Here is a 26,065-nt window from a genome sequence, read left to right as displayed (position 1 = left end):
AAACTATGATTCAACTCAGAGCCCCTCTACAAGACAGGACCCCAAGATGAAGTCATAATACAGGTGTTGCTTTATTATACCAATCTGTAACTATCGACTCCACATTGCATCTCATGATCTTCTCATGTGCACAAATAATCTTGCTTTTGTCAAGCATACATTTGTGGTAGTTAACATTGTGGGTGTGTGTGATGTGCTACTGTGTGTAACTGTGTATTATGTTTTTTTGCTTTATACTGTTTCATTATTGTGCTGTTATATGTTTTAATTGTGACCGGGGGGGGGGGGGGGGGGGGGGGCTGCAGACGAAAATCAGCTTTAAGCTAACTCTGGTAGAGTACATCAAATGTTAACATTATGTTTAACGCTGTACATGGTCCCTTACAAATAAAATAAATAAAGCAAGAAAGAAAATAATTTCAGTTTATAATGTCCTGTAGTGGTGCACACAGTATGAACAAGCACATTTTCAGTTAATTAAATTACCACACACTAATTGCCACATAGTGAACCTGGGGCCTCCGGCCCCCCTGTGGATTTTGAAGCCCTGGGGCCAGTTTGCCTGCTTTGCCTGGCTGGTAATCCAGTTTTATTGTAGACTTCCACACCAGTAAATCCATAATAATTTTTCAGAAGCTGCGGGTGTTTAATGATGCTCATGCTGTCTTTGCAAATATTACAGCGCCTATTCAGTGTACATTTTTTTGGGGTGGGCCTGCAGGCTCATTTCTGCCAGTACAGCTGTAATGGTGCACATCAGCTGTAGTGACTGCAGGGGGCGACTGACTGACTGGCTGTGCCTGGTTGCATTGATAGCCGGTCAAAGAGCGCCACCGCTCGCTGATACATATATACATACATACATCAGGTCCCCTTGACTGTCTCCTTCACAGTGGGATCGCAGGCAGGCAGACACAGCTGAAACCCAACCGAGCTGGCCGCTGTCCTTGCAGTACGGGGGGAAAACAGGGACCTTGCAATGATCTCGCTGGACTTCAATTTCAACATCTTGACAAGGGATCTGTCGCATTATCTGGAAAATCAAGTGAAAGTTGGGCTGTTCGGCTCGGGAGTAGGGCTGTCTCTGGTGCTGGGCTTTAGCGCAGCGTACACCTGCTACTATTTGCTTTCCGTAGCGAAGGTAACGTTAACTTATGGTTTATAATTTTACCGGCTTCTTTAAAGGGACTCTTTGAGCTTAAGCTTGCACTGTGTATGTGTGTATGTATGCGTGTGTGTGTGTGTGTTCAATGTAACCGGCGTTTGTGCTTTTCCATAGAGGAGCATCATCACCTCCATGCGAGTGATGATAGTCGACCGGTGCGTCTGCTGATGGAGGTTTCGATTAGCTGGCATCTGTCGACCGGTGTGCTAACATTACGCGCCTGCACATGTGGGATGCATCTCATGGCATCAAGACGCGCGTTTTAATTGGCACATATATATACCCGAAATGAATATTATCTGTATGCGTGTGCAGTACAAATGTGCATTAAATCAATCCATAGCAAGACAGTTACAGTTAACTAGATGTCTGCGCTGGCTAAGCTAGGCCAACGTTACTGTATGTTAGCTAGAAATGCCGGGAGAAGGTTTTATGTAATGCAAGTTGCCACTATTTACTGGATGTGTAAAAGAGGGACTGACAGTGTTTATATTATGCAGCGTACACGTAGAGTAAGTTTATCATGTACATTGACATATTATAACAGTTTAAGTTAGCATAAATCAAACTTGAAGTGAAATGGACTGGATTGAATCCTGCATTTACAGTCAGACCAATACAGTTACTGAGCTAATAGTCTAAATTATGCAACAAATATATATATTGTTGATTTTTAACATGAGCCATAATACATGGAAGTATATTCATTTTGATTATACAGGGCTAATGCATTTCTAATGTTTATTACCAGTCTGTTCAAGTGTAATTAAGGCTCTCAGTGAATGCAGCTGTGCTTTTATCTCATTACACTCCGTGGTCAGTAGGCTATAGAGTGTCCCCAGTAACAACCTTTCTATTTGATTTTGAAAGCACACAGATACAGTGCTTCACATATAGTGTAAAATACACACATACAAATACAAGAATACATGCATACATGCACATACATATGCCTGATACATAAATGACAATTAAACACAACCAAAATCAAAATCAAAACTAAAGGCAAGAAAGCACAGATTCAGCAGATGTGATAGAAGCAGCAGATCTCCTGGGGAAGGCTGTTCTAAAGTTTAGGAGCAACAACCGCAAAAGCAAGGCCACCTGTGGATTTAAAAAAAAGGAGCGGAGAAACAGATAAAAGGCCTTGATCAGATCATTGGAGTGGCTGGCAGCTAGAAAAGGAGCTCAACAACTACTTTCTATGCAGATGCATGCTCATGTTTGTCATCATGTATTGTTTATTTTGTATGTTTTCCAAGTTTTATTATGTGCATCAGAAGATTTTATATGTAATTCATTTTGAGAAACAAGAAACGTCAAAAACTTTATTATATTTTTCACAACATAAGGTGTAAGGAAGCATGACTTTGAGCTAGAAATGTTTCATCACAGTCATGGATGAGCAGTCACGTTAAACAATATCATGTTAAATATTACCTGAGGCGGGTGCCTTTCTTGAATCTGCGCCTCACTTCATTTGTGTCTGTTTTGCAGAAGCCGCAGCTCATCTCCGGGGGTAAGAAGTTCTACCAGTTTCTGAGGGAACAATGTCCGGTAGTGTCAGAGACCTACTACCCCACCTTTTGGTGCTGGGAGAGCCGCATCCAGACGTTGCTGAGACCCTTTGTCACAGCAAAACCAGGGGTCGTCTACAGGAAGTAAGTTTTTTTTCCCCCCAAACTAAGGATTTATATGTTTAAGCAGATGTGGTTCATGTGTGTATTTGAACTCACAAAAACAAACAATCAAAGAGGTAAGTGTGAAGCATGTGAGTTAATTTATAATGTACATAGTAGAGTAAAGTGCATAAATCATTCCCGTATCATTTTAGAGCAAATGAATGCCAGACAAAACATTACACATTTCTTTCCAAGACCATTGTGCAAAGCTTTATTAAGAAACTCAAGAATAAGAAGAATTAGCTCACTGAGAAACTGCTGTTGCCTATTTCTTGATTTCTGTCTTTCACAACTGGAAAACAAATCCCAGTCTTATCCTTTAGCCAAGACTCAAAAGCTCTGAGGAGAAAGAGACCTTTTGTGCCACGATGCTGGCCTGGGCCGCCTCGCCTGCTCCTTGATAGTGTACATTCTGTTGAAGATTAATTGGCAGTGCATTCCTCGCCCCCTGCATACATAAAGCAGATTAAAATTAATCAAGAGAGACTTAATTTTCATTATTACTCATTCAGAACTTATTTATTAGTTTTACTTTTCTTTTCCTTGCGTGTTATTTATTCAAACATGCCCTAATGTTCATGCACATCCTTTTTGGTTAGTTGTATGTGTGTGTGTGCGTGTGATTGTCCTTATTTGTTTGTGTGCCAGGTGTTTGAGCTTGGATTGAAAGAAAAAAAAAAACAATTTCTGTTACTGTACTTTTGATTTATTCTCTGATAACATAGAAAAATCAACTTAAAATGAATAAGACAGTAGTAGAAATTCAGCGTGCATCATTAATATTGGTTATAGCAGGAAGTTAATCTTTTATTGGGATTTAGGAGCATTCAGAATTCAAAATAATTATGGAATTACATTTATTCTTCTTAGATCCATCATTTGTGATGCTTCTCCCAAGGACATATACGCTGCCTCTAGCTTTGACTGTCTGCTGTGTTTTCTGTCAAAGAGATAGATATTCCCATAATGCACAGGGACTGTATCCATCCTAGTGCAGCTGTCTGTTATCAAACCTGGTAAGAGTGACGGTGACATTCGCTCAAGTTATTATCACATTTCCTGCGGGGAAGACATGACAACCCCCCCCCCCCCCCATCCACCCCACCCCACCCGCACCTCCCCCCTTAATGAAGTTACCCAAGGTTGACCCAAGGACATACACCGTGAAAACCGTCCTGTTTGTCGCAGGCTTTTCCGGTTGAAATTCCACTCATCTTGTTGAGCGGGATTAGTGCCAGGTCCCCTCCCACGTTGTGTGCTGGTCACTCTAGATTGACCCTCCCTGACTTTAAAGTCTAGCCTCAGGTTCATATTTCACAGCGGTTCTGTAATTCCATGCTGATGCCTTTACCCCTGGCAGGCCAAGTTGGTTGACTGCTGTAGGTGTGTGTGTGTGTGTGTGTGTGTGTGTGTGTGTGTGCTGCAGGTTTTAAAATGTACTATCACTGGGACTGAATGACCTCATCTGTCAGGCTAGGGTTGTATAGCTCAGAAATTGATTGACCATAAGAATGCACTGGTGCAGTGCCCTCCTCCTTTTCTTAACTCGCTGTGTGTTGCAAAGCACGCTGACAAGATGATCGCAAGGGAAATGAGGCAGCTGTCAGGGAGTGTGCTACTCACAGATCCAATTCCCTCTCCTGAATAGACACAATAAATAAATGACTCTACCTGGAACTGAACACAAAGTATTAATTGTGCCGACAACTGAAGCAGAAGTATTTTTAATAATGCCATGTCACCATTTATTGAGTGTATTTAAAAGCAGATATGCATTTAGATCTAAATTTGATGTTAATCCCAAGTATTTTTCATATCCTGTGTATGTGCTTTAGTGTATGCATGTGTTTCAAGGGGAAAGATAGACGCATAGAGATACAGGCAAAAGATAACGGTCATAAAGATCCTCATTGCCGCGTTGCGTGTCCCGCTTGTCTCTGCAGTGAGCTTATTAAGGCAGCAGATGGAGGACAGATCTCTTTGGATTGGTTTGACAACGACGACAGCCTCTCTCATCCCGACCCCGCCACCAGGCCCACAGTCCTCCTTCTCCCCGGTCTGACCGGCACCAGCCGAGAGTCCTACATCCTGCACATGGTCCAACAGAGCCGGGATCTGGGCTATAGGTGGGTGGTCTTGGCCGGATACCCTGGCCGAAGTCCAGCGCTGTGCACGCATTCGGGGCAGTGAATCACAAAAATTTGCCTTATGTTGCAATTTGCCGTTCATCTAGAACACAGACTTTTTGTCCAATCAAAGTCAGAATACTTAACAGGCATACCGATGTTAAAATGAGATTTAAAACCACTTTTGTTTTTAACAATTTTGGAACTTTTATATAACAGGCCCATGAGTGACAGGAGCTCGGGGTTATTTCAGGTGAAGTGCACAAATAAATTGGGCAGCTTAGCTCTGTGTCAAGAGCTGCTTTTGTAAATAGCCAAACGTAGCACAAGCTTGGAGAGTTGCAGAGAGAGGCAGTTTTTTTTTTTTTTTCTCTCTCTCTCCACCTTTTCTCCCTCTCCAATAGGCCCTTTCTGTGTTCGCTGCACTCATTCTTTCACCCAGATTTGGGAAGGCATGGGAAGAGAACCGGCAACTCAGCATCTTCCACCCCTCACCCCCTTTCTGTATGGCTTAATGAATTACAGCTTATCCTGGTACAAGCTTTGCAGCTAAGCCCAGACCAGCTTCCCAGTCTATGCTGCAGTATGTGTTTAACCACCCCCCCACTCCCCCCACTCCACCCCCCCACCCCTCCCTCCCTCTCCCCTTCCTCTTGCCCAAACACTCTATCTAGCCCCACCCTGCTGCTGAGTTACACCGATAAAAACAGCAGGTCTGACTCCACCAGATAATAGATGACTGGCGAGAGATGTGGGGCGAAGAGGGATGCTGATGCCTTCGCTCTACAGTACAAACAGAATGCTCATCACACAGCTGTGCCTCTCTGCGCATCTCAACATATTCCCACTTCAGTTTTTTTTTTTTTTAAAGCAAGGAACATAAAGGAATTTGGGCCACCGTGTTCCTATAAACATGCTAATGGAAGTCAGTAAGTTGTAGTGACACCAAAACAGGTGTATGCCCACTACAGCTTATAAATGCTCTGCCACATACGTGTACTTTTGATCTAAAGTGAAATCTTATGTAGGGATTTAGGGCTGCAGCTGTTGATCATTTCCATCATTGATTTATCTCCAAATTATCTTCTTGATTGTTTTGTCTATAAAATGACAGATAATTATGAAAAATGCCATCACAATCTCCCCAAAACCAGTCCAAAGATATTCACTTTACAAAGATGTAAATCAGAGAAAAGCAGGAAACCACTCACATTTCTTACGCTGGTACCAGCAAATGTTTGCTATCTTCGCTTGAACAGTCACTCAAATGATTAATCAATTATGTGAAAGTTGCTGCTGATTAATGTTCTCGTTTCGGTTCTGCTTGAATTTGTTCCATTTACTACTGATGGATGAAGTGATTAAAGGAATGATTTAGGAGGATGTAATAATTTCTGAAAAGTGTTATGTTTTGTGTATTTCAGATGCGCGGTATTCAACAATAGAGGGGTCTCCGGTGAAACGCTGCTGGTAAGAATCTTAACATCCAGTCATTTGTTGTTTCCATATTCAGAGAGACAGACGTGCATGCGGGATAAAAAGTAGTGTTAAGGACAGTTGAGGACAGTTATGGTCTGGCATTTGTCAGTATGACAGCTCCTTAGTAGGGCTGTGTGCTTTTCGCTGCTTCAGACAGTATAAAGTATGTCTGTCGCACACGTGTCACAGGGCCCACAGGGAGCCTAAGCAGACGCCGCACCGACAATGTTGTTGCACAGCGGGGGATTAAGTTGCAGGCAGATACTGTATTTTAATGCCGATCCGCAGAAATATGACCTCGCCGCGCACGTGCTGGTCTGACACCTGGCTTAATCTGTCCTCTCACACCCGGGTATATTTAGCCAACAAAATGGGCCCCGAGCTCTGATAGCGCAAAAGTACTCCCACTGTGTTTTATGCGTCTCTCACCCTCTCTGTCTGTACATCTCGGAACAGAGGCGCGTTCTTTATATATGACTGTATTACCCAGATCTAATCATACCGTCGCTACTGTACAGAGATCTCATCCGAAGCACAAATGGTGTTTCATTAGAAGCAAGGATTGCCCACAATCAATCTAATGTTCCTTCTCGGTGGGTGTAAATCTGAATCAATGGCTGGTCTGTGTTGCACCGCTGCGTTTGTTGCATTCTGTTCCCTTTTGGCCTCAGCTGAAAATGTGACACTGAAGCAAAGCGTCCAGTGTCACTCAGTTTGGTTTAAACTTGCATTCTAGGTCATATTTAGTTTGCTCAGTTGTAAAAAAAACAAGAAGTTGGAACTGTATCCTTGGCACTTTGTCAAATAGTGGTGGTAAGGAGGGATTTTTTTTCTCCCTCATTTCAATCAGGAATTGTGCTATATTCTATGCAAATGATTAAGCATTTGTACGCTCCTGTGAGTGTTTTCTCTGTGGCCAGTTAGTGTGAATATTGTCCATTGTTTAAATAGGCCAGAGCCTTAGAATGACCCACTGTGTGAAGGATGCCCCCTGCCTCAAACACTGTCCTGAGTGCTAGTGCCCCTATTTCAAGACCTCATAAAGAGCCTGTTACATTACACTTGGCTGCGGAGAAGTTTCACAGCATAGAAGTTGGAGTTTATTCAAATGTTTCCCCTATTTTCTTAACATATATTTTCTTTTAATATTCTATTAGTGAATTATGCTGATTCATTACAAAGTCCAAACTTTGTGCAGGCCCTATTAGAGGAGCTGTAAGAGAAAAGAAAAACAGGAATTTACTTTGCCTGAGTTTCTGCTTGAATTTTAATGAAGGACCTTGAAGAGCTGAAGAGTCAACAGCATCCTGAAAAATGGGACTTGTTAAATAGGCTCCCTCAAGTTAGAGCTGGTTCGTTTTATAATGTTAAGTAGCCTGCGCTGCTTGACAAGCTGTTTAAAACTGAAAGGGATTTGTCCCTTTCCCCCCACCCCAAAAAAAATCCTAGAACAGTGTTCTTATCATAGCCAAAAATACTTGGATAAACTATAGTAACATAGCATTTGTCAGGATAAGATGGAAAGTGGTACGTTTCTGTAGTCATACGGATGTCTGGAGAGAAGCTTCACACCTATGACTCTGCAAAATACTCAGAGACAAACACAGCGGCAGCTCAAACCCAGCACAAGTTTGGTACTCTGTATTTATATTGTTTTCTGAAAAACTAAAATTCATCATAGTCATAATAACAGAAATTAGCAACTACATAATTACTGTTTGTTTTGAGGGCAGTATAGTTACTCATGTTGTCTCACACGTGTTTCCAAACATATCTTTCTTTGCTTTATAGATGTTTGATTTGCCTTATATATCATAGAGTCACTTTACTGTCAGAGCATGTGTGGCAACAGCAGATAACAGTGACTGATCTTCCCTAAAGATGGAAAATACCATGAGCTGAAAACAGCGCATCTGCCACCTAACAGAGACGGATTCTATAAGTCCACATCCTCCTCTCGCCCGCTCTCACTGTAAATAACAAATGTCCTGATGTAATCATTTGTAGCATCTGGCTTCATATTTGTCAAAATGACAATTTAATGCCTGCCACTCACTGAATTTAGCCCAGGGAGATTGTATCTGTTACATAATCTGTGAGCTCTTTGTGTCTACATGTGCATGTCTGTCTTTAGATACTCTATGTGTCATGTCTGTGTCTGTGTGTGTGTCACACCTGTGTTCTGTGTTTACAAAAGTGTATCATTTAATATATTTATTTCTTAATATTCTCCCACTAGGATCCAAAAGGAAAATGTTGCAGCCTAATGAAATAGTCAGTTTGCAGTCATAGTTCTTACAGCTCCAGTTTTTCCATTTTATGTTAGATTTAGTCTCTTTTCAACTTTACATTGGTATTTTAATTTTCAAATATCAGTTTTTATTCACTTTTACCACAGAAAGTAGTCAGATAGATGTAATATTTTCATACAAAAGTGGAGTTGGGCTACTGTACAATTTTCCTGTCAACCCCCAATTTTTTAAGAATTTACATATTGTGTTTTACCTCTGATGATTATGGACACAATACATTATAGTTTAGACTTTATTTTAAAAAGTTACTGTTCGCTAAAATGTTTTCATGTTCAGAGATAAAAAAAAAAGAGTGACTGCATTATTGTCCCACCAGACACCACGGACGTACTGTGCTGCTAACACAGAGGATCTGGAGACTGTTATCGAGCACATCCAGAGGACCTATGAAGCTGCTCCGATGATGGCTGCTGGAGTATCCATGGGCGGGTAATGAAGCCACTCGTTACCAGCTGACTGGACATTGCAGATACTTGCTAACAAATCCCAGAACTTGCAACCATACACATTTGTTGATGGCTCAGTGGTGGCTGAACTTGGGACTAAAAATATAAACAATAATACCTAGAAATTGCCTGACGTAACTGAATCAAACATTATTAAACAGCACAGCGATCACTCACATTAAATAATCCAGCTGGTTTGTGATTGGTCTTTGCTAAATGTAGGGCTGCAACTAATAATCTTGATTAGTCAATTAGTCCTAATCGTTTATAAAATGCCAGAAAATGGTGAAAAATGTCAATCATTGTTTCACCTAGCTTAAGATACAATATAAAATGTCTGGTTTTGTCCCGACAAACAGTCAACAACCCAAAGATATTCAGTTTACTATCATAGAGGATTTAAGGAACCAGAAAATATTCACATTTAAGAAACTGGAACCAGATTATTTTAGCATTTTTTCTTTAAAAAATGATTCAAAATAATGATCTAGCATCTCTTATGAATAAAAAAGGAGTGCATATTTTTGTCAGTTTGGATATGTCAGGGCTTTAATATGATCGCAGTCGTTCAGTGCAGCCTGCCAAAGAAGATGTTTTGTTTTTTTTTACTATACAGCGCTAATCTGTCAGAAATGGAACATCCCCCCCAATCCTTCTCTTTTTACACCGTCTGTCTAACCCTCGCACCCTCTCTCCACATTCAGGATGATGCTGGCCAACTACTTGGGGCGCAAGGGCCGGGAAACCTGCCTGAGAGGGGTCGTCGTCTTCTCAGCAGGCTGGGATGTATTCGAGTGCACCGCTTCACTGGAAAAACCCCTGGACCGTTTCCTCTTCAACTCCTACCTCACCAGCTGCCTACAAGCCTCTGTGCACAGGTCAGCCGAGGCCAGAGCGGGATTAACACGGCCGCTAACTCAACTGCAAGCGCAGGAGGCTAAGCATTGTGGGAGCTTAGATAACTGGGTTTATGTATTTATATTTTATATGCTAATCAACGGTTTGTTTTTTTTCAGTTCCTGGTGTATTTGTTAAGTGTTAACAAAAAACTGGTCGCAATTATTATACCCACAGCATATTCCAATATGTGTATTAACATGTTCCTCATTGTTGTTACAACCTTGTCAACATTTTTGAGGGTCATTTTCAGATGATCATTTAACCTAACAGCAGCGGCAGTGACACTTTTACTTTTAATCTCCCTTCCAGACACAGGCCAGTGCTTGAAAAGTGTTACGACATCGATCATGTCATGAAGGTAGGGATTATTTTCAGCGACCATAAATGCTAATCTAATTAAAACAAAGTAGTCAAAACTCAATCAGTATTCCACCCCTCCCCAACACACACACACACAGGCAAAGACCATTCGAGAGTTTGACGAGAGGTTCACCTCCATAATGTTTGGATACCCTACCAATGATGACTACTACCATGATGCCAGTCCTGTCCACAGGCTGAAATCTGTGCAGGTGCCAATGCTGTGTCTGAATGCTGCCGATGATGTCTTTTCCCCGTCTCATGGTGAGTCCTTAACATTATTTCTTGTAAAGTTAAGAATAAAAATGTAGCTCTAATAGAGTAGCTTTAGGAATGGAGAACTTATCCATAAGAAAATGCCTACAATAGGAGAAAAACCAACTTGAATACTTTTTGTGTTTGCAGCCATTCCAGTGGAGGCTGTGAAGCAGAATCCCAACCTGGCCCTGCTCATTACCTGTCACGGTGGCCATATTGGTTTTCTGGAGGGCCTGTGGCCTCGACAGAGCACCTACATGGACCGAGTCTTCAAGCAGTTTGCTAAGGCGGTTATCGAACAGGGCAGCCGACTCAATGACCTCTCCTGATAAGAGAACTCCACAAAGTGTTCCTCTGGTTTTACTTCCTTACTTTTTTTTTTCTTCCTCTCTTTCCTTCCTTCCTTCTAACTTTTCTTTCATCTTTGTCATCCATTTTTTCCTCGTTGCATTCCATCCTTTTTTGTTTTCCTACCTTCCTTCCTTCTACCTTTTTCCTCCCCTCTTTCATTCTTTCCCTCCTTTCTGCATTCCATCCGTCCTTTATTCCTTCCTTCTCTACCTAATCCTAATTCCACCCTTTTCCTTCCTTCCATTGACTTTATTTTTATCTTTTCCCTCCATCCTTATGTCCCATTCTTCCTCCTGCCACAAGCAAAAAAAAACAAACAAACATTCTTTCTCATTTGAAAGGCACATCTTATTGAATGCAAGCGTTTGTCTCGCATTCAACATCAGTTTATTTATTCGTCCATACAATTAACAAGTCATTGTATGTAATCATGCTCTCAATGGTATGCTTATTAAAAAGCAAGCAAGTAGCTGTTCATGACAGTGTTGAAAAGCTGATTCTGCGCCCATGTTGTTTAGTTGCATTAGCTAGCTAAAAAAAATTCTATTACCTTGTGCAATGAGTTTTCTTTTAAAGTTAACACAAGTACTGTACATAAAAAATTCAATCATCTTTGTTCATGAAGCGTCCTTTAGTACTAATGTCAGTAGGATTTTAGCCCTCAGGGATTTTCTTTATTTACCCATCTTTCCTGTGGATTTTTGTTTTGTCAGTCATTATCCTTTAGTTTGTATTTTTTTCTCAGTCATTGGGAAAGCATTTTTTGCACTCTCTTGCTGAGAGTTAGATGAGAAGATCGATAACACTCTCATATTTGTCTGTGAAACTTGAAGCAACAGCCAGGAATATAAAACTACAACTTGCTGTTTTTGCGGCTCAGTTTTTGTACAAGTAAATAATGGAGATAAATTGGGTTAATTTGGTGCAAATTTTTGTTACCTTTGGACACAGGCTAGTAGATTCCCATATCTTCCGGTCTTAATGCTAAATTAAGCTACCTGTCTCCTGGCTGTAGCTTCAGATTTAGCACAACAGACATGACAGCGGTGTTGATTTTCTTATCTAACTGTAAGTGTATTTCCCGAAATGTCGAAACAGTTCCTTTAAACATAGATGTTATTTACCAGTTGACATACACTAGTTTCTTTTCTTTCAGTCTTCTGCATGCACTTTTGTTTTTTCACACATTCTACCTTCTACACCAAATAGTTCTACAAATGTATAATACCGAGAATAATTAATTAATGACAAGGAATGTGAAATTGCACTATTTTAGTTGACACTACCATGCCTCTAATTCCTTAATGCAATGCACTTCATTTCATTTGATATATTAAAAGTATATTCCAAAAAGGCTGAGCAGAGCATTATATGAATTCCAAGAGATGTTCTTTGTGAAAATGTTGGTGGTTAGTTGTGTATGTGAGTAAGAGGGTGCTAGATACAGTGATGTGAATGAAGTAATGCACATGGGAAGACAAGAGAGTGTACATATTGGTGGTTTGAAGTGGCGGGTGTTGCTTTACGAGATGCATAGTATCGTTAATGGAACCTGGTCGTCGCCTTTTTTTTGTTTCGTTTCGCCAACAATGATCAAGGGGCTGGCTACCGCGTATGAGTTGGCATCGATGAAACGAGCAGATCTGACCGACGGCCAGGCTTTCAGTAATGCACTGCATGAGGGATTTTTGACTTCCTGTTCCTGTGGAATTTTTTGGTGTCTGTTTGTTCTGCCAAGTGTCCATTGAGTAGCATGTATCTCATCAACGTCATCATGTCCTGAACCTTACGACTAACACCACACGATCTGTAGCACAAAGGACACGTTTGTGTTTCCTCATAGGATGCTGCATTACATTTTGTACACCGCATAAAAAGAAGAAAAAGAAAGAAACATTCTGTTTAACATGTGCAGCAATAAGATTTTAAATTTAAAAAAAAACATGTCTCTGTAGTATAAGTACTAGTATATGCACATTATCAACATGAGTGTAATATGCTGTATTTAATAAATTATTAAACAGAGTCCAGGTCCATTTGTCTGCTTTCTCCACTGCTTGTGCTTGTAATGCATTTTCTCAGCAGAGTATATTGGATTGCTCAACTGACCATGTACTGCTGGTGGGTTAGCATCATTTACTGTGATTGCCTTTTGTCAGCAAATCTTTCTTTCTTTGTGGTTTTACACCTGTGGGTAAATAGTTTTAGTATCTGGCCTGCACAGTCAGAGGCTCATCAGTCACGTGAGATGTCAGGCTTACACAGGACCTCACCCTCGGTCACAGGCTTGTCTCCCTTAAGGCAAGACATTTGACAGGCTACCACTGGAAGCCGGCTTACTGCGTGACCATTGTGTCACTGCAGGGTCACACTCCCTCCTTCTCGCATCACAGTATTGGGTTTTGCTCCCTGGAATTGACTCACTGCACACTCGCAGGCTTAGCGGCTGATAGGATATGCATCGCTGCAGTAGTGGATGTGATCCACCAAAGGCAAACTGTAATCCCCCGGCACTCCACTTACCTTCACCCCAACCCCCTCCACCCCCAATAAACCCACAGACAGATGAGCTTTGGTTTTAGCAAAATGGTTTATGGAAGCCTGAGAGTAATTAGAGTAGACTGCCAAGAGGGATGAAAACTGATATTATATTGCAAGAATCCCTCTATTATAAATGTTGATATCTCTGCTCGTGAAAAATATGCACAGTGTAATTATATAGTTTATAGATCAGAATAAACAAGCACTGTTCTTCATGTTAGGATTAAAAAAAAGGAGAAAATATTTCAGAGTAGTATGTTAAAGTGATATGTTTAATCATGTTAGTGTTTGAAAGTAGTTTAATGTTAAGTACTGCATTGCCTGAGGACTGTGAAAGAAATATGTCAGAGGGAATCGTCAGGAGACATTTTCTCTTTTTCCTCCAAGTGATCTGTTGTAATATCAGGTAAATTGAGGAAAATGTGCACCACAAGTAAAATGACATCCTATATAAGCATCAACATAATCTTGAAAAGCTGAAGAAAGTTGTAGGCTAAAATAGTCAATTACCCTATTCCCCCTTTTTAAGCATCGGTATTCTCCTCTTTGTCTTAAATGAATCACTTTGGGACATTTAAAATCTTTAGAAAAAATTCTCTTGTGGGCTTTGGGCACAATATCTTTCTTCTGTTCCCAAAAGAGCAATTATGAGGTGCAAGAATCAGCAAACCAGCCGTTCCTGCCCTCTCTTCCTTATCCTATCCTGACTGCAGCTGGCTGAAAATAGCCTTGTGTTATATCACACAGGGGTTGTAGGTTGATGAAAAGTGTGCTCTAATATTACCTCGTGGGAACTGAAATAGTACTGTCCATGGACCGACAATGCCCCTGTGCCCTTAGAGTGAAGCCAGAGATGATCCTAGCATCCATTATGAGGCCATTTCTGCTTTTGATAATGAGAGGGTCACTGAATTATCGCAGCGTGGCTGCAGAGGTGTTGAGATGAGACGAGAGAGGTGGTCCTTGGGAAGTGAGCAAGGGCCTGGGATTTATTCTTTAGCAGAGTAAAAAGATCTTGGATGGAATGAATGCAGGGGAGAGAGTGAGAGGATTATTAATCACAAACTAAGGACAGAGCTGCACAAGCATTTCAACAATACTGCTTTGTATCAATTCACACTTTAAAATACTCAGCATTTACTGTACATGGGAAGCACAACAAAACAACACAGAAATGATTTTAAAAAATCGGAGCTACAGTAAATGTTGAATTTTTCAGATGACTACAAGATATATTGTTTGTAATACAATGTACTAACTCAAGAGTATGGATAGAGTTCAGATGGAAGAATTAAACACAGTTCTGCATAACACCCCAGATCAAAGGCAGGACATTAAAGGGGTGATCCACACTGAATATGTAGGAGGACAATACAAAAAGATAAGTGACATACGTGTCTTTCTATATTGTCTTGATTTTCTTTTATAAAGCAGTTTGGATTGCCTTGTTGTTGAAAGGTTCCATACAAATAAACTTACCTTGTCTAATCTACTACTATACTACTACTCAGCCTGTGAAAACCGTTGTATAATGTCTTCTGTGGCTCTGGCGGGAGTTTTCCAAAGATTGAAAAAAATAACCCTGATGATATATTTCTCAGTTTGGGCTTGAGACTAAAAAATGTAAACAGAAAGCCAGTGTTACAGTGTGTTGGTGTGGAGTTTGATAGATCTGAGCTTTTTGGGAGGCAGGGGAGCTGTAATGAAAGAAGTCATCAAGTTGCATTATGGGAAACGTAGGATCCAGCATTTTTAGAACTTAACCCATCCTCTGCTGCTTTAATTTCGACCATTCTGTTTCTTTTCTACACATCTGTCTCTTCTAAGTCCCCCCAGCTCTGTGGAAGTATAATACTTAATCAGTGGAGTACCACTTTAACGCAGCAACCATGCTAGAGGCTCTGGGGAGACCTGGAGGCACAGTTTTTTCTGGAGGTCCACACCACTAAAGCTTTTCTGAGACAAGGTAAGTTCATCCATAAAAGACATTATGGTATTTGCCATTCCAAACAACTGTACTATGATGTACTTAGGAAACACTGAGGAAGCTATACAAGAAAGAGACAAATATGTAGCGAGATGTTTTGCTAGCTGTTACTCCTAGGAAATAGCAAGGACTTGATAATGCTCTGAAAAATTCTTAGATGGAAAAGTTGATCTATCTTTTGAGAATTAAGGGAAATATCTTTGACAGAAATTAGAAAAAGTTGATTATTTACATGAAGTAATATGTCGAACAAGTAATATAACTGTTTAAATATGGAGAAACTGAAAATTAGGATGTACCCCATGACAACTTGGGGTAAAAATGTTTTCTATGTTAGATTGTACTTCCAGATTTGAAAAACTAATTAAAATTAAAATGTGAGAAAACACAGAAATCATTTTAGAAGTCATTTTATTACATTCATAAATTTTCAACAACAATAGCATGGCTGTAATGTCATTATGTTCACAGCCTGCAACCACAATGGTAAACATGAGGTAGATCAGCCAGGCACCAAGGCTACCACTGGGCTGCACATTTCAGTGAAGATTGTGAGAGCAAATAGCATATTAAGTGTTAAGACATTCTACGGACCGTTGGAGTTTGACTAATAGTTTCAATCACCAGTCTTATATTTGGGCTAATTTTTGGGTTCATTTAACAGTTTTGCTTGGTGGGAAATATTTTCTTCTGCTGGCAACTTGTATAGTGCAAGTTCACATTTCCTACCCCCAGTGACATTCAGTAGATTTAACAATCATTCGTTTGGGTCTTGTGCAAAGCCTTCATGGATGGTTTTGAAGAGGACGCACTCCGTTTGGCTTAAGCGAGCTAAGCATGCAATCAAATATTACACTTCAATATGATTATCAGTCCAAAATGCTTGTCAAATAAATAAGAATCCCTCATGGACCTGATTTTCATTCTCAATAAAAATCCAATACAAGAACAGGAAGGAATACAGACATATGGTTAAGGACACATCTAGGTAGATTCTTCTTGCCTTTGCAACATAACATAAAATGTAGAAAGACATTATGACCAAAATATACTGGAAAACGTTACACAAGACTTAAAAAAAACATCAGTAACCCTCAGTGGTTAAGGGGATGATATAATATATTAATAATGTAAACAAAGCTTTAAACAGTACAGTAGTCCGAAATCCAATTATTTCATCTTGCTTCACCCAGACAACATTTCTTCGCCTCACAGTTATATGGTTTCTTCATTCTCATTGGTCCGAAAAATTAGTGACTCGAGCAATGACTGTATCAAATGTCACTTAAGGCATATTCTTTGGACAACCCTGTGCAGAAACATACAAAAACATTCTCCTTTCAAGTATATGAATTGGCCTGGTCAGCTGCTTTTGGCAGTGTGTTAACTTTTCTTTGATTACTCATTGTTGTGGGGGAAAATGAGTTTAGGGTATGAGGATGGTAGCCAAGACCGGGCACAGCCAGTAGCAGGATATTTGGCAGTGAGGGGGCTTGCTCATAGGATTTACTGACATATTGTGATTATGCTTACAATACCCAGCATTTTAAACAGCAAATGCCTACATGCAAAATATTTGTCATTGAGAACATACCTGTAAACTAGTCTCACTTTCACGTTGCTCTGACTGATTGGCCATAAGATGAGTTGTAAAAATAAAACCCTGTGGCGGGTCATATATGTCTCTTTTGAACAACAGACCAAGGTCATAGTTGTATATTTAAGTGGTAATAGAATATTAACGTCCTACATTCTTGTACTTTTTTCAGTTGTGAATGTATAGATCACTCAAATATAGTCTTTGGATACATTCCTGTGAAAGTCATTTGGAAAATAAAACCACACTCGTACAGCTCCTTGCCAGAAGGATTATCGATGCCGCATAAATATTTTAGAGGCACAAGAGAAAAGGAGTCCCCATTTGCAGTTTAAGTGTGCTAGCTCAAATAGCCACTTGTTGTTTTAATCCCAATGGCATTATACTCTTGATGATAAAAATACGATTCACTGGCGTACTGTAAGTATAGACCAACCTCTGTGGTTATATTTAAATGAAGTGAGCTGTCTCTTTATAGTCAATGAGCTTCATGGAGTTTGAGAGGCAGAGCAGGTATGAAGGGACAAGGAACAGGTAAAGGCAAGGTGCAGCTGAGGATGTCTTTGGTGCCAACATAAGTTAATGCCAAAAATACATGGTGAACAGGGAGAAAACTTAACCCCCATAAGTGACCTCCCTTTGATCTCCCTTTAAAACCCTGAGATAAACACGTATGTCCAGGATGGGACATACTGTAGTCATAGTCCATGCACACATACAATCTTCAAATAGTCACATTATCAATAGGAGAGCGTCCATTTTTGTGAAATACAACAACAAAACAATGAAAGTTCAGTTTCAGCTGTGCTTTTTCTTTCACAGCAAAGTCTTTTTGTGTAGAAGTCTCGAGTGGAGACAAGCCCAGCTACAAGCAAGAGTTAAAAACATGCACTGACCCTCATCAGAGCCAGACATAGTGCACTGTGGTAGTACAGATGTAAGGAAAGCCACGTTAGGTGACCATGTGTCCTCTTGTGGGGGCACTGCGGGTCTTGTGCTCCAGCGTATCCCCTCTGACCTTCCATCGGAATGGCAAGAATTGTGATTGCTGGCTGGTTCGGAATCAAATCTCCCCTCGTTTCTGATTGTGTTTCTGCAGCAAAGTAGGGGACCCTGGCTGTTTCAAACAGGTTCAAACATGGCGGCCAGTCAGAAAGTAGAGGGGCCGATCCTCGCTGCAGTTGGCTGTCTGAAACTCGTCCCGCAGGCGGAACTGCCACTCATCCTCCAGCTCCAGTCTGACAATGGTCTGGCGCAGGGAACTTCGGTCCTGGCAGATAACACAGAGCGTGGCACCTGTGGACATGATCAGAGTCAAAACTTAGCTGGTAGATTGCAAAGTGTAAGTCAAAACTACAAAACTAGTCTAAAATCCCCACTAATGCTGATGTTGCTTCTTAAACCCACCAATTGTACAGTATGTGGGAGTCTATGTATAATGATTCTATCATATACCATTATTGAGTTAATGTGGTCAGAAATAGGTCAACAAACAAGAAACAACACAGGAACACGTACACAGAAATGCTACTCCCACATACCACATGTACCACTGTGGTCTCATAGAACAACTTGAAGCAGATGATGTGAAAACAGAAACAACAAAGATATAAGCGCACGCAAAAACTAAGACTACACTGATGTTTCACCTTTGAGGAAGCGGAATTTCTTGAGGAGTCCAGAGACGACGAAGGAGTCACAGAGGTAAAGCAGCAAGCCACTGAACACCAGGCCCTGATGGTTCAGGTTGGTGGAGTGTGGACGAGAGCTGATGTAGCACACAGAAATCTGTGACACAAGATAAGACATAAAAACTTTACTAATCAAGGCAATTGAGAAAACATGACACATATTTGTTTAGGATAAAGTGAATTAAATAATTATTATGCAACCTTAATCATCACTTTGGGGAACCACTAGGTCATCTTCATAAGCAAATATTACAGGCTGCATTGTGTGCAACTATGCATCATGCTTTATTCCCATTAGAGGTGACAAAACAAACACAAAAATTTGTCTTGGTATGCAAATAATCAAGGTGTGCAGAGCAAAGCGGTTATCACCTCATATGCACATTGCACAGTCCAAATATGCATTGTCAGCACTCACTGTTTGCACATGCGTGAGGATGCAGGTCAGAGTGTTCTAAGCAAAACAGATGGCTGGAAATCTGCAACGTTTTCTGTGGCTTTACAAAATTCTGCAAACTTATGCTTATGAAAGCATTTGAAGAAAAACTCAGCAGGTTTTTCTTACTTTTGTAACTGTTAACATTTTAGAGATTCCTGTGAAACTGTTAATGGCATTTGACTTTTATGGAAAAAGAGGGTTTCTCAACAGCTGTTCGGTCTTCCTGTGGGTTTAAGTTGATGGGATGATGCTAATAGTCTCCTCTCCTGCTTTGACCTTCAGCTCCTCGGGGGCTCTTACCTCCGGGCTGATGTTGAGGTAGCTATCTATGGACAGAACTGGGTTGTTTCTGTTCTGAACAGCCTTAGGAAACAGTCTGTGGCTGCAGCTCTGCAGGAACCTTTCCAGCAGGAACTGGGCCGGGGCATCCAGCAGGGTCTGCTCGCTGTCTGGGGCGCAGACATACTGGGACGGGCTGATTGGTGCGGGGTTTTCTATTTCCTGGAGATAGAATGAAACAGTTATGTATTAGAGTGTGTTTCATGTTGCAACAAGAGAAAATAATAATAATAAAGGAATTTTGGATCAACAGTGAAGCTGTGATGTTGTATGAATAAAATACCCACCATGAGTTTAGGTTTGACCATTAAATCTTTGTTTCCCCCAACTGGAATGTGTTTCTTCATCAGGCTGAAGTAGTTGAAGCGACAAAGCAGCAGCCCGCTACTGTTCACTCTTAGATTAAAGTCCACCTCCTCACAACTATATCTGCACATTGGCACAAAAAAGCGATGTTAAATCATCAAGATAACACCCACCACTAACTGACTAGCTGACTGACACAATCCTCTGCTAACTTACCGATTGAGGTCATATTGAACATTCTGCGTCAGATCCACATTAAGCATGACAAAGTCATGGAGGTGACACCGAGTGAAGGGGTTGCTCTGAGGCTTGCGAGCCAGGCTACTGCTCCATTTGCGCGTGCCACACATCGCATAGAGGGAGATCTTCGGTGTGGTCTCCATATGCTGCAGCACCATTTTCAGAGACACGTTGGTGAGGGTTGAGCCTCCATCACATGTCTCACTAGAAAACAGACAAAACACAATTTAAAAAGCCTGAACATATACTTTTTTCAACCTTAGCAATAGGGGTAACTCAATTGCAAATTATACAAATCACAAACGATTACTACCTGCTGTCTGCTTGTTGGTGGACGTTCCACAGCACGCAGGAGTCGTCCATCATGACAATGAAAGGCCATACATCTTGCCTCTTAACACCTTGCTCCTCCAAACGGTTTCTCTCCAGCTCCAGGTTATGGTATGACAGCTCTTTGATCATGAAGCGAGCAGCACCTTAAACAGACAGGAGCACTTCTGTCAATTTTTAATCTATATTTCCTTATATTACTTTCCTGCAATAAGCTTTGCATGTAAAATTTAAATGCTGAACATTCAATTTTGCATGGTGTGTGTATTCATTACAAATTTGCGAGTGAACTTGAACAGTTAAGATAAGGTTACGTCAAGGTAAATGATGTTTGCATATTACAGTACAAAGTGTAGTGGTTCTATGCTGAACAGAATATTGGCAAGCAGCCACGGTGACTCTCTGTGTCATGGTGAGACAAAATTGGTTAAAGAGTCAATGGTAGTTACACCCATTCCTGAAAGGCTGTACACTTGATTGGCCATCTTACAAATCAGACCACTGCACTGTAGATGATGGTTTCATTTATGATGGCTGTCTCTCATTGGTTAAGCTACATTTACACTTTCACCTACTGCAAACAAACATGACTAACTGTAATAAATATGACCAGGGCGGCTCACTGTCTGTTATAAATCCTCCATTATCAGCAAAGAGATAAGTATGTGGTGATGCAAACATAACCTTAATCCAGTTCACCTTTTACAAACAGTAAAACACTTGGAAAACCTAAATGGTCACCACTGCTGGTCAATGCCAAACATCACTCACCAACTCCAGCGTTGTTGAACATAGCCGGTAGGACGAGCAGGATGTGGTTGGGCCAGTACTTCCTGTAGTGGGGCATCTCAAATTGCTTGACCACCAGGATGTGCAGATGAGCGGCACCCTCCATGGCATGAAAAATGTTGAGCAGGCCGTGCTCTTGGCGTCCTGTAGTTGGGGTGAAGATTGGACTCTTCAACAGATCCGGGTCCTAGAGACAGAGGCAGAGAGAGAGAGAAAAGTGAAAATGTGACTCAGCTAAATCAAAGATCATTTCCAATTTCTGATTTCTGATTATGAACTGTGGCAGGGAGAGATGAACAAGCAGACTCTCTCTCTCTCTATACATGTACATACTTTCACACTAACACATACTGTAGACGTATATACTGAGTTATAAACTAACCTTGGTGGAGACCAGAGGCAGGCGCATACTCTCTAAGTGGCTGCCCTGCTGACTGAAGACAAAGTGCTGCTCCTTGGCTTTGGGAATGACAAACTGGAGCTGAACCTCTTCCCCCAGCATGGAAGAGCAGAAGGTGAAAGCATGGAAGGTGCACTCCGACAGCTATAACACACACATAAATGCATTATTAACACAGAGAGAATGCCATTAGGCATGACTGCAAAGAGTAAAAAGCTTTCAAGTATCATAGTATTTTGATAGGTTAGGGTATACAGTAGGTGTGTGTATGTATATGTCTGCGATAGAGCAGCAGATGAGTGCCTCAGCCTGCATACTGCACTCACCTGTGTGGCAGGACCAGCTTCACAGTAGCGGTGACACTGTTCACAGTGATGAAAGGCATTGTGAGCTGCAAACCTGCTGAGACGTATGGACTTGGTCTCTCGTTTGGCTGCTGTTTGGATCTCTCCTTCTTGTTTAAAATCTGCAGATACCAAAAATCAAACATATTCAAACTCCAACTTTGAGACAAGCTTGTTTAAATAATAAGTGCCTCTGTTGTGTGTTTGCATATTAGTGTTTACCTGTTAAGCCCTTTGGCATCTTGTCAGAGTAAACAGGGCTAGCCTTCCTGAACTTTGAGTCTCTGGGGTAGGGGTCAAATGGTAGTTTGCGTATCTCCTCAATGTCAGGCCACTGGCTGTTTGCTGGAGTTGTAACCTCTGATGTTTCTGGAGATTGGGGAAACATGAAAGAATGGGAATTAAAAATGAATAACCGTCATGAAAAAGACAATCTCACATTTAGTTCTTCATCATTTAATGTATTTAACATGTCCAAAATAATGAATACAAACAAATGAAACAGTTAAGTCCCAATAATCCTCACCTTCTTCCTCCTCCTCATCATACACATCTACCTCCAACAGTTTGATGAGCATTCGAAATAGGATACGGAGAAACTGCAGGTAGGCACCTGTTTTTCCCACCTAGAAAAGGACAAAAAAATAATCCTTGTTATGTTGGAATAACACTTAACATCCAGAGATGCATAAATACATACATTTTGATTTAATTGATAAATTCCACAATAATATTCAGGCATTTTGTCATTTTAGGCCAAGAATAAGTACTATGTTCTTTTACTGGCTGTTTCTAATAGGAAATCTGGGTTTTAATTAATATAATTTTCCTTTTTGTTTGTCTTTCATTGTCTTTTCACTCTTCTCTATATGTGAACAGCAGATATTTTCTGTTTTTCAAAATATTCCCTTATAAATATAATCTTATGTAATACACATATATGGTGATACAAGATGCAGTCATCCAGAATATGTACTTGTGGAAGAAGTAGTTCTTTAGTTTTGTTACCTGTGGAGGTCCACTGAGTAGCAGCCGTCGTGGATGCGGCACAGGCGGAGCTTCATAATCTGCGTGATGCTGCCTGGCGATGGTCCACTGACGGTAGTACACGCTCTGCTCTGCCCTCTGGAGGTCATGAGTGATCAGGGGCCTCAGCGGGCTGCTCCAGGCCACGTCCGCATGAGGCAGCAGGGAGAAAGAGTTCAGCTGGCTCCCCGACTCCCCCGACAGCAGGTTGTACGCCGCTCGTGACATAATGACCGTCCGCGGTGACACTCGGGCGGGCCTCGGTTCTCGACCGCACTGTGTGGACTGGCTGGGCCTCTGGGTGGAAGAGGAAGACGGGGAGAGGGAGGAAGAGGAGGAGCTGGAGTAAAGGGACGGAGGGGCCTTGGAGGTTTTGGAAGGGTTGGAGGAGAGCTGGCTTCCAAGGGAATCGCACTCCTGCTTGAAGCCTTGTGTCACTGTGCCCACGTCCGAGGTGACGGCACCTTCAGGTGGGCAGGTAGAGGTTGAGGGCTTCTGGAAAGAGTCGGCAACATCAGATGAACTGACACCATTCTCTGCCAAAGAGCCTGAAGGAGAGTAAAATGTGAATAATTAATACACATAAAGTGAACTTGTAAGATATCACTTACAGGTACAAAGTATTAAGCTTTTAATTTATACAAAATGTAATAATTTGGTATGATTACTTTAAACGACTGTGATAACAGATGAGATGACTACACACAGTTATTTCTTCAAATTAAGACCAGATTTCCTATAAAACCTTCTCTTTCATGTTGCAATGATGATGCTGCTACTTGCTACTTCTACACACTCACTCCCACATTTAACAGCTTTGCATACTGACTTATCTGCTTTCCAGTGAGGCAAGTTAATGTGAACAGTTGATATGTCAGTGGAACAACAGTAGCTCTCTTCCAGTTTTTTCCCAGTTGTATATAATGTAAAAAGCAGTTTACAGACTCGCAGAAGCTAACTTTTTGCCACTTGTGTTTGCATCTTTAATCTTAAGATTCAGTATCTCACTGAGATCAGGGACTCACCAGAGGTTCTGGTTGCTGCACTGCCATTGCTCTGAGGTCTTTCCAGCTCATCTCCATCATTCAAGCTGGTGGTGGCCTTCTCTCCGTCTGATTCCCGAGGGACCATTGCCTTCTTAGGCTCCTGGACCACACCCATGGACACATAGGTGCAAGCCAGACCTACCTCTTGCTCCAGGGCTGTGCGAGTCAAGTAGCTTGAGTCAATTAGACGCAAGTCACTATATTTCAGAGACCTAGAAGGGCAAAAAAGTAAAGATTGTCGTTCAGAAAATGAAATATAATTACAGATCATGAATTTTAAGAAAACATTTAAAATAAAAAAATACATTTATTTGTAAATAATACACCATCAGGATGCCCAAGATATGTTAGAAATTGAAACTGAATTACTAAATTTGATGGTTTTGCTATAAATCTAATTCAGTTTATTGATGCTGACACACGACACAGATCTGACACAGCGGTACAAGACCAAAAGTAACTAGACCTCTCTTGTACAGGAATTACAGATGAGTCAAAAGGAATCATTCTATACTCTCCATGAAAAGATCAGCAGGGTATTGTGAAGTAAGCGATTACCTGGGGAAAGTCTCTCCAAGAGGGTCTTTTCCCGTGAGGATGACAATGCAGGGCAGTCCTTCCAGATCCTCATAAGTGTGCGGTACCCAGTCTTCGTTCTCACAGCCTCGCCATGCCTGCAAGCAAAACACAACACACAATTACTTTAATAACTTTACAGGTCAAAAGATCTACTGAGCTAATGAGATTTTTGGTGTCTCATGATGGTTAAAATGAAGTTTGTGTGGACAGAAGGTGCAAATAAGAAAAGCAAGTTTCAAGAAAAAATTTGATAGTTTAAGAAAAGATGATCAGAGATTAAGGTCAGAAGTCTGAGAAAAATAAGCAAATTTTGAGAATAAAGTCAAAACAATGTTATTTATTCAAACATTGATGAACTTGAGTGTTACACAATGTGGATGTGATTCCCTGAACGCATCTTGCTTGACAGTAAATTTGTATAAATATTTAAAATGTTAAGGAGAAAAAATTATCAAAAGAAAAGACTCATGCGACTCTGGCTTTCACATCACTCACCCTGAGGCGGCTGGTGAAGTTTCTGGGCAGGTTGAGCTCGGAGGCGGGGCTTCCCAGCAGCACGGCGAAGCACAGCTGGAGGCCCAGCTTGTCCCTCACGTCCTCTAGCCGCTCGCGGGCCAGCATGGCCAGCTGTAGTGAGGGGACGCGGACAAGCAGCATGTGGCCCCGGCCCTGAGAGCCCTCTCTGCTTGGGGCATTGATCAGGTCCTCTACCATGGCCAGAGTCTCTGGGGTTATGTGGTCTCTCAGGGACGGGGAGGAGGTCAGGGCCATCATGGCCTCAGTGTACTGCTGAATCAGGAGGTAGCTGCGGATCACCATGCTGTGTAGGTGGGGATGTCTAGGATAAGAAATAAGAGAGTTTGTTATTTGGTTTGTTTTTAGCTGATGACGATATTTCTTATAATGTTGGGAACAGTTGTGACAAGTTTCTGAACATAATTGTAACATCTGGAACTTTTGACTAAATGCCACTAAAAAAGACAGAAGGAGCTATCTAAAATATTTGATGTCAACTCTTTATTGACTCCATACTCACCTTTCCAGCAGAGTGTGGACCATCTTCTCAAACGCATCATCACAACGCAGAATGGGGCTGGCCACGCCCCACTGCAGGGAGCTGCTGTAGTCCCTCAGGCCAAAGTAGACCAACTCATTAGGGAACTGCTCCCCCTGCTGGAAGAAAACCATGCAACATGACTGAGTGTGAATACACAGAAGAGACGAACCTGCACACCAAATGTCCACACCATTACTACTGCACCAAATTCAGAGTGTTGAAAAGCAGAGCTAATTTATTATGCAAATACATATGTGAGCCTTATCCTAACTTCC

At 41.3% G+C, this 26,065-nt stretch overlaps 2 protein-coding genes across 9 annotated transcripts in view; one reads left to right on the top strand and one right to left on the bottom strand.

The window, feature by feature from the left end:
- The first annotated feature begins 796 nt into the window (after positions 1–796).
- Positions 797–13,104, top strand: abhd3 (abhydrolase domain containing 3, phospholipase). Of its 3 annotated transcripts, none has more exons than XM_042427530.1 (9): positions 797–1,141; positions 2,663–2,826; positions 4,791–4,973; positions 6,398–6,443; positions 9,081–9,193; positions 9,915–10,088; positions 10,420–10,468; positions 10,569–10,734; positions 10,876–13,104. In XM_042427530.1, the coding sequence occupies exons 1-9, from the start codon at positions 980–982 to the stop codon at positions 11,055–11,057; spliced, it is 1,239 nt and encodes a 412-aa protein (XP_042283464.1). In that variant the 5' UTR covers positions 797–979; the 3' UTR covers positions 11,058–13,104. The 3 variants fall into 3 exon arrangements, with proteins under 3 accessions (XP_042283464.1, XP_042283466.1, XP_042283465.1); XM_042427532.1 differs by lacking the exon at positions 797–1,141 and adding an exon at positions 1,155–1,320; XM_042427531.1 differs by lacking the exon at positions 797–1,141 and adding an exon at positions 1,335–1,677.
- A 2,897-nt stretch (positions 13,105–16,001) lies between these two features.
- The window catches only part of greb1l (GREB1 like retinoic acid receptor coactivator), a 42,385-nt gene continuing 32,321 nt past the window's right edge, over positions 16,002–26,065 (bottom strand). For 4 of the 6 annotated variants that reach the window (XM_042429353.1, XM_042429356.1, XM_042429355.1 and 1 more), the window contains exons 19-34: positions 25,770–25,906; positions 25,229–25,571; positions 24,713–24,828; positions 24,134–24,366; positions 23,091–23,656; positions 22,609–22,708; positions 22,305–22,451; positions 22,065–22,204; positions 21,721–21,882; positions 21,321–21,525; positions 20,533–20,695; positions 20,196–20,423; positions 19,961–20,102; positions 19,635–19,835; positions 18,854–18,992; positions 16,002–18,500 (exon numbers count right to left, since the gene is read on the bottom strand). In XM_042429353.1, the coding sequence (XP_042285287.1) occupies positions 18,337–18,500; positions 18,854–18,992; positions 19,635–19,835; positions 19,961–20,102; positions 20,196–20,423; positions 20,533–20,695; positions 21,321–21,525; positions 21,721–21,882; positions 22,065–22,204; positions 22,305–22,451; positions 22,609–22,708; positions 23,091–23,656; positions 24,134–24,366; positions 24,713–24,828; positions 25,229–25,571; positions 25,770–25,906 (3,186 nt within the window). In that variant the 3' untranslated portion in view covers positions 16,002–18,336. The remainder of the gene's footprint in view (positions 18,501–18,853; positions 18,993–19,634; positions 19,836–19,960; positions 20,103–20,195; positions 20,424–20,532; positions 20,696–21,320; positions 21,526–21,720; positions 21,883–22,064; positions 22,205–22,304; positions 22,452–22,608; positions 22,709–23,090; positions 23,657–24,133; positions 24,367–24,712; positions 24,829–25,228; positions 25,572–25,769; positions 25,907–26,065) is intronic. The other 2 variants (XM_042429357.1, XM_042429358.1) reach the window with 1 other exon arrangement.

Source organism: Thunnus maccoyii, chromosome 12, assembly GCF_910596095.1.
Source record: "Thunnus maccoyii chromosome 12, fThuMac1.1, whole genome shotgun sequence".
In the NCBI taxonomy this organism is placed as follows: Eukaryota; Metazoa; Chordata; class Actinopteri; order Scombriformes; family Scombridae; genus Thunnus; species Thunnus maccoyii.
The sequence above is the reverse complement of the archived record's forward strand: the minus strand, read 5'-3'. Positions and strand labels throughout refer to the sequence as shown.

Coding starts and splice junctions, on each gene's coding strand:
- abhd3 (XM_042427530.1), top strand. CDS start 980: ATGATCTCGCTGGACTTCAATTTCAACATCTTGACAAGGGATCTGTCG. Junction 10,089..10,419: donor CTACAAGCCTCTGTGCACAG/GTCAGCCGAGGC, acceptor TCTCCCTTCCAG/ACACAGGCCAGTGCTTGAAA. Junction 10,469..10,568: donor ACATCGATCATGTCATGAAG/GTAGGGATTATT, acceptor ACACACACACAG/GCAAAGACCATTCGAGAGTT.